The sequence below is a fragment of the Lygodium microphyllum genome, chromosome 14 (assembly GCF_053477565.2).
Source record: "Lygodium microphyllum isolate KBCC chromosome 14, Lygodium_microphyllum_v1.1.10, whole genome shotgun sequence".
In the NCBI taxonomy this organism is placed as follows: Eukaryota; Viridiplantae; Streptophyta; class Polypodiopsida; order Schizaeales; family Lygodiaceae; genus Lygodium; species Lygodium microphyllum.
The window spans coordinates 109903862-109921091 of NC_141148.1; the positions used below are offsets into that span (position 1 = coordinate 109903862).

Here is a 17230-nt window from a genome sequence, read left to right on the forward strand (position 1 = left end):
AAGGTATTTTTAAGATATCATTTTTATACATTTTTAACATATAGAATTAGGGTGTAATATAATGGGATTATTTATAGATTGAATAGAAAAGAGTCATGTTTTATTTAGGAAAATTTCATAGATAAGGATATTTTATAAATAGGCCTTGAACGCACGTGATGTATATACATATAATAACTTCCTGGAGATCTTATACAAGTGCATAGGTGTCATTTGTGTAGGACAATGCACATTCTAATACTTTCCATTGAAATGTCCTGCATGTGCTTTTGAAATTGCAATCCATCTCATAAGGTAGAGATCATGTATAAGAAGATATACTCTTTTTCTAAGTGTTTACTATATTTTGAAGAGCATAGTGGACATGCCTTATAACCCTTGGTTGATATGCCCATACTCAAAAACTTGATGTAGTAGAGAACTTTGAATAGTTATTTTTCTCATATTTAAATACTTAATGTCAAGTTAATTGTATAAATGATGCAAAAGAATAGGCAAAATTGATGTAGAATGTCTAGGCTACAATTCTATGAGCCTCAAAGCTTCTTATGCATATAGATTTGGACATACTAAGAACCTTTATTCCTTTACATAACTATTGTAGATCCTCAATGAGTGTTTTCAAGTACATAAATGATGTCTTAGACTTGATGTTTTTATGTATTATGTCTCTCATTAATAAATTATTTCATTAAACTCATTGAGAGTTGCCTTGATAGATTAGATTTGGAGGCATAGGACTGTCATACTCTTTTCTAGGAAGAAAAGGTCCCTAACAAGAAGAGATGGTTGGTCTAAAGCACTTAACAAAGCCTTTAAATTATTTTCTTGGCTTAGGAGCTATATTAAAACATGTAGTTGCTTATAGCAAGATTAATAATTCATTAGTAGATGCACAAGAATCATAGAGATTTAGCCCTAAATAGCACCTAGATGATATTGTAAATAAATCAATTTTTGCACTCGTGAAAGTTGGTTGTGTGACTTGATGTAGTGAAATCGTATTAGTATATATGCCACAAATAGCTAGTGGTAACACATCAAGTGGGTGCCACCCAAACATGGAATAAACCTTGGCATCCACACCCTTCCCACACTCATTCTAGTTGGTTAAAATTTGAAGTATTTATTTATTAATGTGTCTTATCTCTCAAGAAGTCATAATTGAAAATGAGATCATTCGTGGCAAGCCTAACATTGTAAGCTTGTTAAATCTTGATTTAATGATGCAATGATTGCTAGTAATGTTAGATTAATTACCATCACCATGATCGAAAACATTTGAGAACTTTCTAAATTTTTCTTTAAGGAGATTGTAGAATTATTTTGTGGCATAGGGAAAGTAGATTATGAGCACTTCATAAATGGGCTTACTTGATAGAATTATGGAGAAACTCTTGCTTCAATACTTTTTCAATGAAGGTAACTTTTCTACAATAACCAAAACACAAGAAAGAGGTAGGATGTGCATCCAAGGCCAAAATGATTCTTCAAAAATAAGAAGCTAAGCTTGAAGTCTTCAAGAAATAACCAATGCATAATCAAATAAGTAGGCCTTGTTCTCCACCACCTATAAACATGGAAATTTATTAGCACAAGCGGCATTACAACTTCACCTCAAGTCAAAATGAACATTATAATGTCTTCATATATAATATAACTTAGTAGATCACTCAATTACAATTAATAAGGCTTAAAATCATTAATGTAGAGTCCTCAAGTTTATAGGGTAGCATGTTGTACTTACTTGTATTGCACATGCGGATCTACCTAGCATTATACATTCAAACATTAGAAGTAGTCTCAACATAAGTAACCTCATATGCTCCAATCTCTAATAGCATGTGTTTCCATATTAATTTATTCATATTTTTTCAATTGCATGAAGATGTGATGTATATAAGTGGTTATAAATGTTGTTGAAATAATACTAGCAATTTGATTCTTACATTAATAGGTTGTGTTTTGCAAATACAAATTATGAAGATATAGTGAAAACACTACAAAATTTCTATGATTTTGAACCATATGTATGTGCTTATGTTATGAGACTAGGATGTTTTCCATTCTAATATTAAACAAAGAAAAATAAAATAGCATGTCATGGAATCTCACCTTCTATACTTAATTGTAGTCACTATGTGTCTTATGTATATGAGCTAATTTGATGCTAACATATCAACTTATTATATGTTGCTAGGGCTACCAATTTTTCAATCATCTAATCAAAATCTTATGCGAGATATTCTCATTTCTTATGTACACATAGAAGTACATCATTTTCCTTTCAAGGTACGGCTTTAGGTTTGCATATAGATCAATAAACTTAAGGTTTCTCATTTTCCTTTCTTATGTGCACATAGAGGGATTGTACAAAGAATAAATAATAGTATATATATATATATATATATATATATGTAACTAAAGTGAGGTACCAATGTGTGAAAGAGCCTTCCTCCAAAAAAAAGATTCATTTCAAAACATGGAACAAAGTCAAGCGTACATGTCCAATATACTGTCCAATATACTATAACGTGAGCAAAAGTGTAAAGTGCAATAGAGTGAAAGAGAATGAAATGGCATTTTGGTGAAGAAAGAGAAACAAAAGGCCATACTAAAAATAAGAAAAGAGGAGTTGGAGAAAGCACATTATACCTCAAAAGAGAGCACGAACAAGAAAGATGGATAAAAAGACAACTTAGCGTAACCACAACATACAAGTTCATTATAATCTTAGTTTTTCATTGAGATGAAAATAAACCATCCAAGGGTTTGTTGTTTGTTTCCACGTGCACAAATGTTAACAAATGAGAGCACATACAAAAATTTTGATATTGGGATTTGAAACCAATTCCATGAAGCAAGATGTTAAGATGCCAATCTAACTCTCCAAAATTATGACAATTTCATTGGTTACATGCCTCTAGTTCATTTTTGAAACTAGTGGAGGCATGCCAAGAAAGTTCACATGAAATTATGCCAATGCACAATGGGGATTCAAGGCAACATGTCCAATAAGAAAATGTGAGGTCAAGTTCTCATTTTCTAAGAATATAAAAGTAAATGTGAAGTGAATTGTGTACATTCTTCTTTTGGAGAGCATGCCTTCCATATCCTATTTGAGATAACCTTGAAAGAACAAACTAAAACTATAACATCCTTTTTGACTCTTAGTCATTTTTGAATATTGAGCTATGTTGTCTATAAATTAATAAGCTAAATCAAGACTCAAGTAGGAACTAACATAGTGAACAATAGTTGCCATTTACTATTTTTCAACTCTAGCTAACCACAATGCTATCATATAGAAATGGCATGAGAATAAAAAGCCCTTATGGTCCATCAAGGTGAAGCTTGTTAGCCATGTAATTTGGAGACACCTTTACTACTTATCTTGAGGGTAAAGAAATGTTTATTTCCCAAAAGTGTCAGTTTGTCAAACAATTTTTTTTTTAATTTCTTTCATTGAGGTGCAAAGTCTAGTAAGATAGTCCATATATATGTAGCATTCTATTGAGAAAGGTTTAAAATGAAAGTAGCTTCAAAGTTGATTCAAGGCAATTTTGAAATGAGTCCTTGGAATTGTCGATGTATTATTGTCTACTTGAGTATCCACATGCGGGTTTATTGAGAAAATTATGAATTTTGAGGTAATTTAAAGAAGAATGTTCAAAACTTGAACTTTACCAAATGTTTAGTTATAAAAATCTCAAATACATTAGTTCCTTCACCCCTCACCCCCTCCCCCACACAAAAAAAGGATAAGTTAAAGACTTCATATATGCTATGAAAAATGTTTTTTTAGTGAACCTTGTACCAAGGTATAGGTTATTAAACACTATGTTAGATAAAAACATACTTTGCTTAGTAATGAGACATTCTTGCTACTCAAAAGCTAAAGTACAAAAAACAAATGTTGTGTGGACTGGACATTATACAAGGCTAGTAACAAAACAAAAGAGTGAGACAAAGGAGAGGAGAAAGGGCTTAGGTGGGGGGGTACGTTAGAAGCTTATTGTGAGAGGTTCTATGACTTACTTAAGACCTGGAAATGATGAGACAAGATAGAAAGAAAAAAAGAAGGGAGAAGAAGCTTACCATCATTCATGAGTGGAGTTAGTTAGACCTTAAAACTCATGAGACAACAAGGAAAGGCACAAGGGGAAGGAGGCCTACCATTGATGTAGGATTACTAAGAATGGAGGGACAATGATTTAGTTAGACCTTAAAATGATCGGACAAGAAGGAGAGGAAGCTTACCATCCTCGTAGGTACTAAAGAATAGAGAGCTAATGGCTTTAGGAAAATTCTAACATTGTGAATTATGGCAACATCATGAGCTTCTATGAGGAAGGGAGCACATACCTAGCTAGTTTTCACAATGGCAACATCATGAGCTTCTATGAGGAAGGGAGAACATAGCTAGCTAGTTGTGCTTGGGGGTAGGGGACTGCCAACCCGAGGTGTGCACTAGGTATGTGTTGCCTCGTGAATAGACGCTGATGATGCTCAACATTGTAGGGAAAATTGAAACACGAAAGGGAAAAAGAAGGGAACAAAGCCCCTTGTCACACATGGAAGATGTTCGAACTTATTGTGAGACCTTAAAACGGTGAGACAAGGAAGAAAGGGAGAAGAAGCTTACCATCGTCGTAGGAATCCTAAGGATAATGATGGCGAGGTTTCTAAAGGTCAGGGGCAGGAGAGCTTGGGGGGGACTTTGTAACCGCAGGTGGTGAGGATGGTGGCGATGACGTCGAGCTTGACGTGGATGTTGATGATGCCGAGGACGTCGGCGTTGATGGCCGCGCACAGGCATATCTCCGCGTCCAGCCCCACGATGCCCAGCAGCGCGCAGCAGTCGCTCTGCAGGGGGTTCCCAAGGATGCCCCCCAGGATTGGCACGCACACGTTCAGCTTCAGGATGTCCACCGGGCACGTGCTGCCCCCCGACGGCGGGGTGAAGAACGGAGGCGGCGGTACAGCCGGCGTCGAGGGTGGCCTCGTCGGAACCGACGGCGCCGGCACGATCGGGGTCGGCGTCGGGACGGACGGCCCCGGCACTGTCGGGGTTGGCGTCGGGACTGATGGCGCCGGAACTGCTGGCGTCGACGGAGGTTTCGTCGGCACCGACGGCGCCGGCACAATTGGGGTTGACGGCGGCTTCGTCGGCACCGACGGCGCCGGCACAATTGGGGTTGACGGCGGCTTCGTCGGGGCCGATGGCGGCTTCGTCGGAGTTGACGGCGGCTTCGTTGGCGTTGAAGGAGGCTTCGTCGGGACTGACGGCGTGCCTCCTCCCTTGTGGCCATGCCCTCCTTTGCCGTGAGAGCCGCCGTGAGAACCACCGTGCGAGCCGCCGGGCGAGCCGTGGTGCTTCGTTGGCGGCGCCCCCTTGTGTGGGTACGGCGGCGCCGTCTCGCACGCCTCCGTCAACGTGTAACATGACGACGCCACCACCATGACCGCTATCCCTATCGCCACCCATGAAGAAGAAGAAGAAGAAGCAAAAACCAACACCGAACAAGAACGTTTAAGCGCCATAGCTATAGTTGTTGCCAGCCCTCTCTCACTAGCCAAGGCCACCTCTTGAACGACATTGCATTTGGGTACCACTTTATATAAGGCCCTAGTGGCAACTTGTTGGAAAATTAGAACCCCCAACTCCTAAAGGAATAATGAAATTAAAAACACTATAAGCACCTAATGATGGACCTTTGTTTCATGTGGTAATTCCTATTGCCATTTTCGAGTATGTCTTTCCTAATTAGGCAAAAAAGAGGTTGGGTCTCTACCTAACCTTTTCACCTCATGGTGATTGCACTAAAAGGTAAAAGCACCAAAAAGCTGCCCTTTAAAGTTGCATGTTGTGCCTACAAGCTTGCAAGGCTCACATATCTACTACTCAATTTTGCTACCACTCTTGTATCACTTCGTTATTACCCATTTGAAATGAAGAAAAGGAGGGAATTGAACCCATGATTTTTTGTGAAACTTGTTGAGCAAAATACACTTGCCACACAAAACAAAATCAAGGTTTCCCACTAATCCAAGGCTTGGACAACCATAAATGCATGCCAAGTTTCTTTATTGTTCTAGAACATTGAAGTAAAATAACAAAATGAAGGATATGTATTACTTTAGTTAGGCATATCTTTCCCTTTTCACTTAGAGAATGTTTACCCTTAATTTAAGTAAATATTTTGTTGATTTATCCCTCATCCACATAAATGTCTAAATATATATTCTCTTTTAGCCTTAATCAAATTACATGCAAGATTTGTGCTCCAAGTCTACAATTTGACATGTATAAAACTCATTACTTCTTTTTGCAATGTTTGAACAAGTCCCAGTTTCTTCCATTCTAAAATAAAACTCGACCCCATATACAACTTAAAGTGAGCAATAGATCCTAGCATAACTTAGTAATATGGAGGTTGCTACACACTACCGATTCCATACTCAATATTGCAAACCATGCAAACTTAGGGAAACTTATCCTAGTGCAAATTATTTGAGAGAACTACTAGACTTGTATTGAGTTGAGAAAATTAAGACATAATCTTCTCACGCTGAAGAGATCAAAGAAGAGGAATGTGTCATATTATCCTTAGTCCCTCACAACCAAGTACATTTGTCATCTTTCGTGTTTATGAAAGCAGTACTTTACAAGGCAATAGTTATAGAATTAGAGATATCACTCCACATAGCCAAAACATACATAATAAAGCCAACAATTTAGTAGTATATTTCTTGTGCATTTGACTACGTGACATGCTCTTGTGAAATCCAGTTTCACAAAGTATTCTTTGGTTGTGTTGCTCACATAAAATATTCAATACTTTCTTATTGTATTTCGTAATAAAAGTAATATTACTATCAATTTTCAAGTGTACAAGTGGTTACAATGTGAAGAAATTGTGAATTGAAATGAAGCATATTAAATTATTAAAAAATGATTGATATTTCAATGTCTTTGTAGAATCACTATGATCTTGGAAAATACTTGAAACAAGGATATTTGATAGCTTGGAACTTTTGAAAGCAATAAAGGGACAAGATCTCAAGGCAACAAGAGGGAGGGGGGGGGGGGGGGGAGGGGCCACTCTAAAATATGTCAAGGCTATTGATTATGTGGATTTGATATAGAAGGTTTCTTTCAAAACCCCTTTTAAACATTTGTAATGCATTAGATGCTACCGTTTAAAGGGGGGGTGTTCAGTTCAATATAAAAACAAGGATTCACACGTATAAGGGTTCCTTTATGACCTTGAGGTGATATAGAGGTCTATATATAGTGAAACCCTCAAGGAGTACATTGAGATTCTCTAAATGGCCCATTTAGAACTATGAACACACTTGTTACCACATAAGTGAAACAATTGGTTTTCATTATATAGGTATGATATGTTAGATGCATGGGTGAAAATATGGCTTCCACTAGTTATATTTGCTCAAGATAGTTCTAGAGCATACATAAGTGTTCTTGATGTGGATCTCTAAGAATCTATTTGAAGATGCAAATGGTTAAGGGAACTAAACCTATAAGGTTTCCTATTTATATCTCAAGAAGCCCTCGTATATTCATTCGTGTAAGATTGAAATGAGCTCTAATGCTTACTCTAGGCATGTGGCCCTTTAGATTAGCATAAGCTCACATCCTATATAAGACTGATAAGCTCTAAGGTAGGGAATCTATCCTATCTTGGTCTATATTATACCAAATATTTAGATACGACACTTCTCCATGAATGAGGTTCTGATTCCTCTATAGGATTTTTGTAGGAGCTTTTTTATACCCCTCTATGGTGGAATATCCATTTCATATTCTTAGTTCATTATAGTAACAAAATTGGCCATCAACTAATTTCTTTGTAGAGCTAGCTTCATTTTATTCAAATTCTTGGCTTGATTGATGATAAACTTCCATAGCTTTGATTGTAGTCATAAGGTATCATCTAGTTGAGATTCATGTCATTCACCTCTTGCTCTTCCATCTTCACCCAAATCTACCCACTTACCTAGATCCTCCAACCCTTCATACGATTGTAGTTGATTTCCATTTTTCACACTTAAAACATATGGTTGTTTAGTAATGTGCAATATGTAACTGAACAACATTATGATGTTGACCACCATTACATCATATGCTACAAACCCTAAACTATATACCTCAAAAGGTTGCTACATTAGTGTCACTCCATCTATAAAGTGATTGCAAGTTTAGTAATGACAAATATACAAATATACCTAGAGTATAGATATTATTGATCCCTTATAGAGTAGCATATTGGCATCCTTCTTCAAGGCATTAGTAGAAGGGCCATTTTTTTGTGCATACCTCCTTTCATTAATTGATCCATCTCTACTACTCTAGTTTGATTGGATTTATATTTCTGCCTATGGTTGTTTTCTCTTCAACCATTTTCAAGTGGTTATCTTGCCTCCACACTTAGTGCAACCTATTGCTTGTGAATATGCCTCACTAGTTGAAAGGCTATGACTATATTTCCTTATCCTATGGTATACACATTTAGTTAAATCATGCCTCACAGTTTCCCATCCCACCTCTATGACACCAATACCCCTTTATTTCTTGGATATCTAGTAAAGATGGAAAATTTAGTGATGAAATCCACAAGAAAATTGATGAAGAGACAAATTTGGGAGTTGTGTGATGCAGCCTTTCTAAATGAATTGGTGAAAAAATTTCATGAATTATTACTTTGAACCACCCAAAAGTGATTGTATTGTGACTCAAATCATGATCACATTTTTGCTTGAAGAAGGACATAGGGAATCTCCAATTAGATGGATTATAACGGATTTCCTACTGGGTGTGCTTTCATAATGACTCTCTATTGTAACATAGAAAGTGAAGAATGGAGGAGAAAGTTGAGAAGTAATGATGTATTATGGTTAATTAAATCTTTGAACAATTTCCTTCCAATACCTTAGGCGTCAATTGAGAGTAACTCAATTGCAATGAAAAATTGACAAATACTATGTACCGAACAATTGGCGTCATCACAATGTAAGAAATGGTGTGTTCCCTAAAGTGATAAACAACATAAGTAGTGATTAATGAGAGATAAAATCATCCCCTAGACCAAGGAGGTGGACTGAATACATGGGCACATCTCTATCCATAAGAAACATGGACATGATTTAGGGATGTACATTAGTTGTATGCATACCCTATTTAAAGGCTCCATGGTAAACGTATATTGTGTGTATGCATAACTCTCGATTTAGCCTCAATTAGGGATCTAGATTAATTCAAAGTTCTATGAATCTTGACCTAGGCTTAAACATTTGTCTCATTAATAGGTTTAAACTTTATCCTACATGTGGGAATTAATTTTGATAACACACCATAGGGTTATAATGAAAAGACCAACATTTCACCTTTAAGTAGATTGAAAGTGCAAGGAGGCGATATAGTCTAGAGTATATATCTAAAACGTAGAGATGTATCCCCATACACTTGATAATTTTTAGATATCTACAAATCAAATTGAAGCATTGGAAAGGTGATCAAACTCTTTCATTAAATCATACATGGAACAATGATCTCTTCTTTGAGAACGATGTCCAATTTCAAGTTTGGAAATCATATGTTTGGCACATATCAACCACACACTCTTATGTGCCTCATCCTTGTAGCAAGGAAACACTCTCAAAAGGTATAGAAACTATAGAATCATCATAGTGGAAGGATTTAATGTTTCATTAGGGATTGGTCTACAAACAAGTGGAAGCTCCATATACAAAACTTAAAAAATGTAGGGGTTTACTTTGGGATAACTCCAAAATTTATATTTACCTCTATTAATTGAAATGTATGATCTCTCAAGGAGGACAACTAGTCCAATGTATCTATCATCATCATCATGAAGGTTTCTCATGAGTGTGAAGATTATTTACATGCCAATTGTGGAAGTACTTTGTCTACTAACAACTATAAGTGTAAAGAGGAAGATTAAATTATATCAAAATGTAAGTTGAAGGTAAAAAAACAAGAATCTTGGCTAAGGAAGAAGAATCCTAAAAGCTACATGTGTATTATATATCTATATATGAACCTTATGAACTTCATTTCTTATTATAATGAAACCTTTGTAACCAATATGTAAGCCTTTAGTACAAGCTCTATTTTTAAAGGAATATAGTGCTTTCTTTTTGTCATAAGCATTTGCACGTTTTGTTATTTGTAAGCCTTTAGTACAAGTTCTATTTTTAAAGAAAATATCCTCTTTGCTTTTTGTGATAAGCATTTGCATGTTTTGTTATAGTCACCATGGAAATCCCAATTAATGTTTAAAGTAAATCTTTCAATAGACAGACGTTCTATACTTGGTGTAGAAAAATAACCCTCCTTACACATGAGAAGGTTTGGGATGTTATAATTTTAGACTTACTAAAAGTAAGTATCAAACTAGTAGGAAGAGGTGAATGATTATTGTCTTTGGTGAGCCTATATTTCATACATGGCCTAATACATCACAATGATGTTAAAGACACTACCAAGCAAGATCAAAGTAAGTGATATAAATTTTTGGATGTGAGGCAAAGGATCAATACCTTCACTTTGATTTTTATTGCATCAAACATGACATTAAGGACTCACTAGTCGATCATATGAGTAAAAGCAGGAGCAACATGACCATATTGGATGGGAGAAATGCTAAAGTCCTAGAAAAAGTTATTGGAGGTATGCTCATAGTTATAAGTTTATTAAAGGACTATCATTTAACTAACAACATAGTAGGGAACATGCAAGTAGTTACCCCACCTTTTTAATGAAAGAGTGAGATCAGAGGTAATTAGAGAAATTGCACCAATTGAAGATAATGTCTTTTAATCAAGGAAACCATTAGTAGCGATATTGCACATCTTCTTGAGAAATAACACTATGCTATTGATTTTAGGTTTGTGTTTTGGAAAACCTAGAACATATAGATTAGAGGGATCGCCCATGTTTTATTTAGGTAGTAGATATGATGAGGATCACTAACAAAATGTGCTAGTAGTATTTGAACTAAGAAATGAGCCCATGGTACTACATTAATATATGGTCCTTGATCATGTTTTTTATGTGTGCCAAACCTATGTTGATACAAAGTTACTTCTTCCAAGTGGCAAGGTCACATATCGTTTTACTTTAGTAGATATCCATAATATATCTCTTTGTTGGGACAACTTAGGGTATGATTTCTTTTCCACTACCATTTTTTTCCATGTATTCCTCCACTTGACATCACATTTTATGTTGCACACTCCAAAATCCTAAATCCCTCTAGATGGTCATGCCTCAGCCATCATATAAGAAAGATGGATTTTAGGATAGGGTATTTGTTTATTTTTTCAACCTTTTATTTGAGCTTGAGCTACTGCAACTTCTTAATGGCAAGCTATAATACTTTTGCTTATGTATGATAAAATTGAACAACAAAAAAAAAAAGCTCAATATCTTGCCAAGCATAGTGATATCCACCAATCAATCATTTACCATTTTTTGGTTCTTTACTTTTAGGTTTCACAAGTTTACCTATTATTCTAAAATTCCCCTCCCATGATGCACTCATTCAATATTTACACACTAGATCTGTTTCATTAAATTAAGCTAATAAACATATGGTTATAAAGCACTTCTTTAAGAAAGATATAGATGATTATCTTAATGGATTATTGCGTGTGATCTTGTAATGAGGTGATGTTTGACCTTAAATGACATTGCATCCTATTATTGCTGACAATAATTCTTGGGTAAAAGTATCTTTTTCCAATTTTGCACTATAAATGATACTCGAATGATGAAATAAAAGTATGCGAATCTAATAAACTATTTTGCATGTTTTTGCATGTATTTGTGTACCTTGTTACTCAACCAACCTTTGACACAACTCACAAGTTCTCAACTTATTATTTTAGCAATTTCCATGTTTCTCTTTCTTTTTTGGGGGGTATGTACTAAAATTGTGTAATAGTTTAAATGGTGTGCAACAATATTGTGTGCTCTCATGAGAGAGATACATCAGTCGTTAGAGCTATAAAGTAACTTATAATTGAGAGTAAGGCCCAAAAATAAAGAAAGATATAGAAATGTGAAACTAGCAAAGAGATAAATTCAATCATTTACAAGAACCCAAACATTGTAGCTAATAAGATCCATAAACTAATAGTTAGCTTTGACGTGTCCATGAGGAGAATGTGCACTTCAACAAATTGGAGAAGGCATGGTCCTAACTTTATAAACTCTAGAAAGGAGTGAACCACCTTGCAATGATATGTATTGTAATTCAAGGATGTAGATATATGATACATTTCCATGCATAGTTTCCTTTTTCCCATTACTTTAATGCAAGATTTAACTCGGAATTGTTGTTTTCATAGCACCATAGGTGGTAGCAATATCAAGAAGCATGACATTAGAACATCTCACTCGATCACAAGCCATTCTTTAGAAAGTAACTATTTTGGAAATAATGAAATGCTATGTGTTTATCATTAAAGTGAGAGAGTGAGTACCCCTCCCTACACCATTGCAACCGTGGGAATCTCAATCTTATACTACTGCATCATGACAAAAGAAACAAAGAATAAGGCCAATGCATATATGTCAAAATACATATAATCAACTAAAATACCCCTTGTGGCTCTCAATAGGCTATAGCATCACTCCTTTATGGCACATAAACAACACATCAACAACTATAAATACAAACAAAGAGTCTCGACATCAGACATCATTTATCTAGATCTTCACAATGCTATTCAGAGATCAAAAGCATCCAACAACATATCTAGATCTTCACAATGCTATGGCACATATGCAAGCAGTTCAAAGAGTACACTTGGGGATATCTCCATTTCCAATGTGTAGCACCAACTATCCAGATGTCAATGAGCCTACCTTAGTCTCCATGAATGATAGCAATAACTCCAAACTCCAAGTCTCTCAAAGATCATGTAGACAGTCAATTCCTAACTTCAACCTTTGTACAAACCCCAATCACAACACCACCTACTTTGCAAGTACAATGGCCTTCCATATGCAAAATAAACCTCTTCAATGGCAAACAATTAATGGTTCCATGATATCTCCTTAATGGCAGGTTTGGTGACTCTCTTAAACATGTTGCATATTCTTCTATCATGATATTCTCTTGATATAGGTCTCTAAAGCACCCTACTTTACCATATTCTCTCCTAAAGTACAAAATCATACCTAAATATGATGATGTCCATGAATGTAATGTGCCCAAAATTCTTGCCATACAATAAGGTGGTTATTGATATTAGCCTTTGTCATTAACACTTCAAGCAATAACGCATCTTATTTCAAGGAGACATGGTTCAGTATAGTGGCTTAGCATTGTTGCAATGTTAGTGACTATGTTGATAAGTATTACCACCCAAGGTACATTAAAGATGATCATGCTTACTGATAAGGTCAACATTTGTAAGAAACAATCATCAATAATACCTATCGTAATAACAAAATAATAATGCATTGACCATAATAATGAGGATACAAGTCTCCATGAATGAGGCATCGTAGGTAGGAGGTGCTTTGGAAAAGCTCTATCTCCTCCCAAACAAGATTATGAAAATTTTCAATTTAGTATATAACAACAACAAGGCTCACATTTGAGTAATGACACTACCATTCTGAAAAATTTGAGGTAAAAAATTGGTCTGGTAAGGATGTTTGACCAAAATATTCCCTTAAAAAATAGACTCACAATAAAAATTTCACAAATAAACTACAAACTTGTTAGAGATAAAATTTTTAGAACCAAGTCTTCAAGGGCTCTCCATTGATATATGGTTGTTAGGGTTTGGAGGTGTGACAACAAAGACACAACACTTTTAAATCCTAACAACCTATATATCAATGGACAACTCTTGAAAAGTAGGTTCTAAAAATGCAAGCTTTGAAAAGATTTGAGTCTCTACTATGAAAATTTTACCATGCCCTTAGTTTTCGAGGGAATATTTTGGTCAAACTCCCTTACAAGAAATTTATTGACCTCAAATTTCCCCTAATGAAGGCTGGGTAACCTCCCAAGAAGTTTTTCCTTTAAGCAATAGTTGCACCTCAAGTTTAATCAATAGCACCAATGAAGACTTTGTAGCCTTATTGCCAAGTATGACAATGCCTATGCCTTGATCACCATCTTTGTCATAAGCTATACAAGTGGCCAAGAGGTTTATTACTTTGATGCCTCAAAATACCACCCCCCCTCTCTCATGAAAAATATCACCCCACTTCATCCTTAAAAAAATATGTAAAGCCCCCTCTCTAAAATCCTTGATAAACACATACATAATGAGTGTTAGAAAAGACCTAATGTCATGAGAGAAGAGAGGATCTATTGGAGCATCTACTTAAGTTATAAAATGAAAATGTAGTATAAATTTTTAGCTATTGGGGTTATAATTTTCTTTCTTAGATGCGACTAATGAAAGGAAAGTTTGCAACTATTATGTTCAAGTGATTATTATTGATTGCCTTGCTTGTGTTTTTCCAAAGAGCTATACTAATGAATTGAGTCCATATAGAATGTATCGGGAGGGGTATGGCTATTCCTAGTCACACTCTTAATCTCCACCACTAGGAACAAATTCCATCATGGGTGCTTTGAGCGAGCCTATAGAGATGAGAGGTTTCTTCACAATGTGCAATTGATAACTTGAGACCATGATAAATAGTGGGGCTCTTAGAAGACTTTCATGAGTCCAAGATAGGGTCATTGACTTGTAAGCTATATGCATTTTAAAATATCTCTATACTACTTGGGGGATGATTTAGTAAAGGCTTGATATTAGTGTGGTTTTTTCTCGATATAAGATGGTCTATCCTAGGTGGTTTTGACTACATATGGGGGTGGTTTTTCCATAGAGCTAGTTTTTTAACTATATGTTAATGTCCATTATACTTATATTGTTTGAAATAAATGACTATTTTCACTTTTTTTCATGGACAAAAATTAAAGACATGAACTAAACCAATGTTTAAGGATTACTTAGGGAAGGTAATTTGGAACGTCCAAACTAATTGTGTTAGGAATCTAATTAGCAAACCAAAGAGAGTTTGTGTAGGAACTAAGAGTTTTAGTTTCCTAATAGGAGCTATCCTATGGTTGATGGACTCAATTAGTCAACTGACTTCTCAAAGATGAGGCTTAGAGCTAAATGTTGACTTGCTTAGGGTCCAAGTCTTAGATCTCAATATAGTTCCATTTTAGGGGGTTGGTGTGAGACTATGTGTTGCACTATACAAGCTCAACACTTGGTGTTGTTGGACACAACCCTTAGTATTTCAAGGGCTTGACACACTAAATCACATAGCTATCTCTCACCTAGCCCACTTACACACTAACATAACAACTAAGGATAATCTAGCATGGAATGGCATGATGCTTTGAGTGTAGTGAGTAACTTACTAACCTCATTGTAGTCTTGATACCTTGATTAACAATGCTCTAAGATACACACGTGATGCTCTAAGCACATGTCCTCACTTTCACCCTTGCATATAATATAGAGGAGTTGTTGAAAAAACAAGATATGAGAAATAGAGAAGATAGAGATCTTGTTGTATGTCCCTCATGGCTATCTCACACTCTCAACCTCACAAACTCAAATTTAGTGTCGCAATCCACCATGTAGGGGAGGAGAAGAAGAAGAAAAGAATGGTGGAAAGCGCATTCCATGTCCCTCACTTACACATACTCTCACTTTCTCCCTCTCCCTCACTCTTATATAATGAGACAAAAGAGTAGCAAAAAGATAGGGAGCTCAATTTTGCACACACATGAATAACTTGGTCTATTCTTATTCATCCTTTTAATAAACGAGTTTTAGGATTTCTACTCCTTTTGGGTAACTAGCTCACTTTTTTGGACTCATGATTGGCCTTACTCCATTTACATACTTTATTAAGGTCTATGAACCATCCTCAATGCATTTAAATAGAGCTTGCCTCATCCTTGGGAATTTAGTAATATTATTATAATTCGCATGAAAGAAAGCTTCATGATAACATGTATTTGTATTTCAAATTAATAATATAATTGTTCCATTCACATCATAGATGATGGTTCCATACCATGATCTAAAAATTATAATCCATCCCAATTAACATCGACACATTATGTAATTAATATCAACACATTGTGCTCTTGCTTGACTTGCATCATATTATTTTTGTAGTTAACACTATACCTTATGGATAAAGGGGTTGACGTTCTACTTTCCCTTATTTCTCACTCTCATTGAACCAAGTGTGATACTCATCTAATACAACTTCTAACTGATAATGAAATAGTAGCCTTCTTGACTTGGCACTAGAAATGCTATTGGAGTGTCTCTATTTGAGACATTAGGAGCATCAGGTTGATCCTTGCCACTTAAACCAGTCATTATCTTGTAAGGTAACTATCTAAGCCCACTTATTCCATGGGATCCAAGTGGTGATGCATAGGACAATCAATTTAGGTGACTTCCCAATGTTACTTCTTGAGTTTTCTAGGTGTTTACCTCTTAATGAATAATGATCACTTTGTACATTGACCACCACATTTACTCTTGATAGCTCCAACCTATCTTTCTACAAAAACATGTAGCCACATCATATTTGGTATCATATCTATTGTCATGATCATGGGGGCCTCTAGAAGCAACATGATACCCTCATCAATAAGGTGGTGATACTAACACATATTTGTAGTCATGAACAAAATGCCAAAAGCTTATAATTTTATTTAAAAATAATTACACTAAGATCTTAAAAATACCCATTCAAGCTAGGTTGCATGCCGCATATCCTTGCTTTGATAATACCCTCCATCACAAGTCTTCTATGCTTGAAAATGGTGCGCAGATCGGTCGTTGTATGCTTACGTAGTGAATCCCGGAAGGTCCCCAAGAACAATGAACTCTACCTTTTTGCACAAATTACAATGTAAAAAGCATGAACGACAAGAGCAAGAGACCAATTGGATTCAATCTCCTCGCATGCCTTGTGTGAGCGCTTCACAAAGCATGTATTTTATGTATATTTTCATCTTCATGCTCAATAATAGCCCAATTTACAAAAATATGACAAGCTTTTAGCTTTTGAGTTTGCTTTTACAAAAATATGAATAAAGCTAATGGACGGTGCCCATAGAGTCTGGCACGCCCAACACAATGCCCCAAATAGAAATAACATATCCGTGCA

The 17230-nt window shown here is 35.7% G+C and overlaps 1 protein-coding gene across 1 annotated transcript; it reads right to left on the minus strand.

Annotated features, from left to right (window-relative positions):
* Positions 1–1383: 1383 nt before the first annotated feature.
* LOC148025978 (uncharacterized) lies at positions 1384–5446 on the minus strand. Its single transcript, XM_087693217.1, has 2 exons — positions 4646–5446; positions 1384–1570 (listed from the first exon to the last, which is right to left on the minus strand). The coding sequence occupies exons 1-2, from the start codon at positions 5444–5446 to the stop codon at positions 1520–1522; spliced, it is 852 nt and encodes a 283-aa protein (XP_087549343.1). The 3' UTR covers positions 1384–1519.
* Between the last annotated feature and the right edge of the window lie 11784 nt (positions 5447–17230).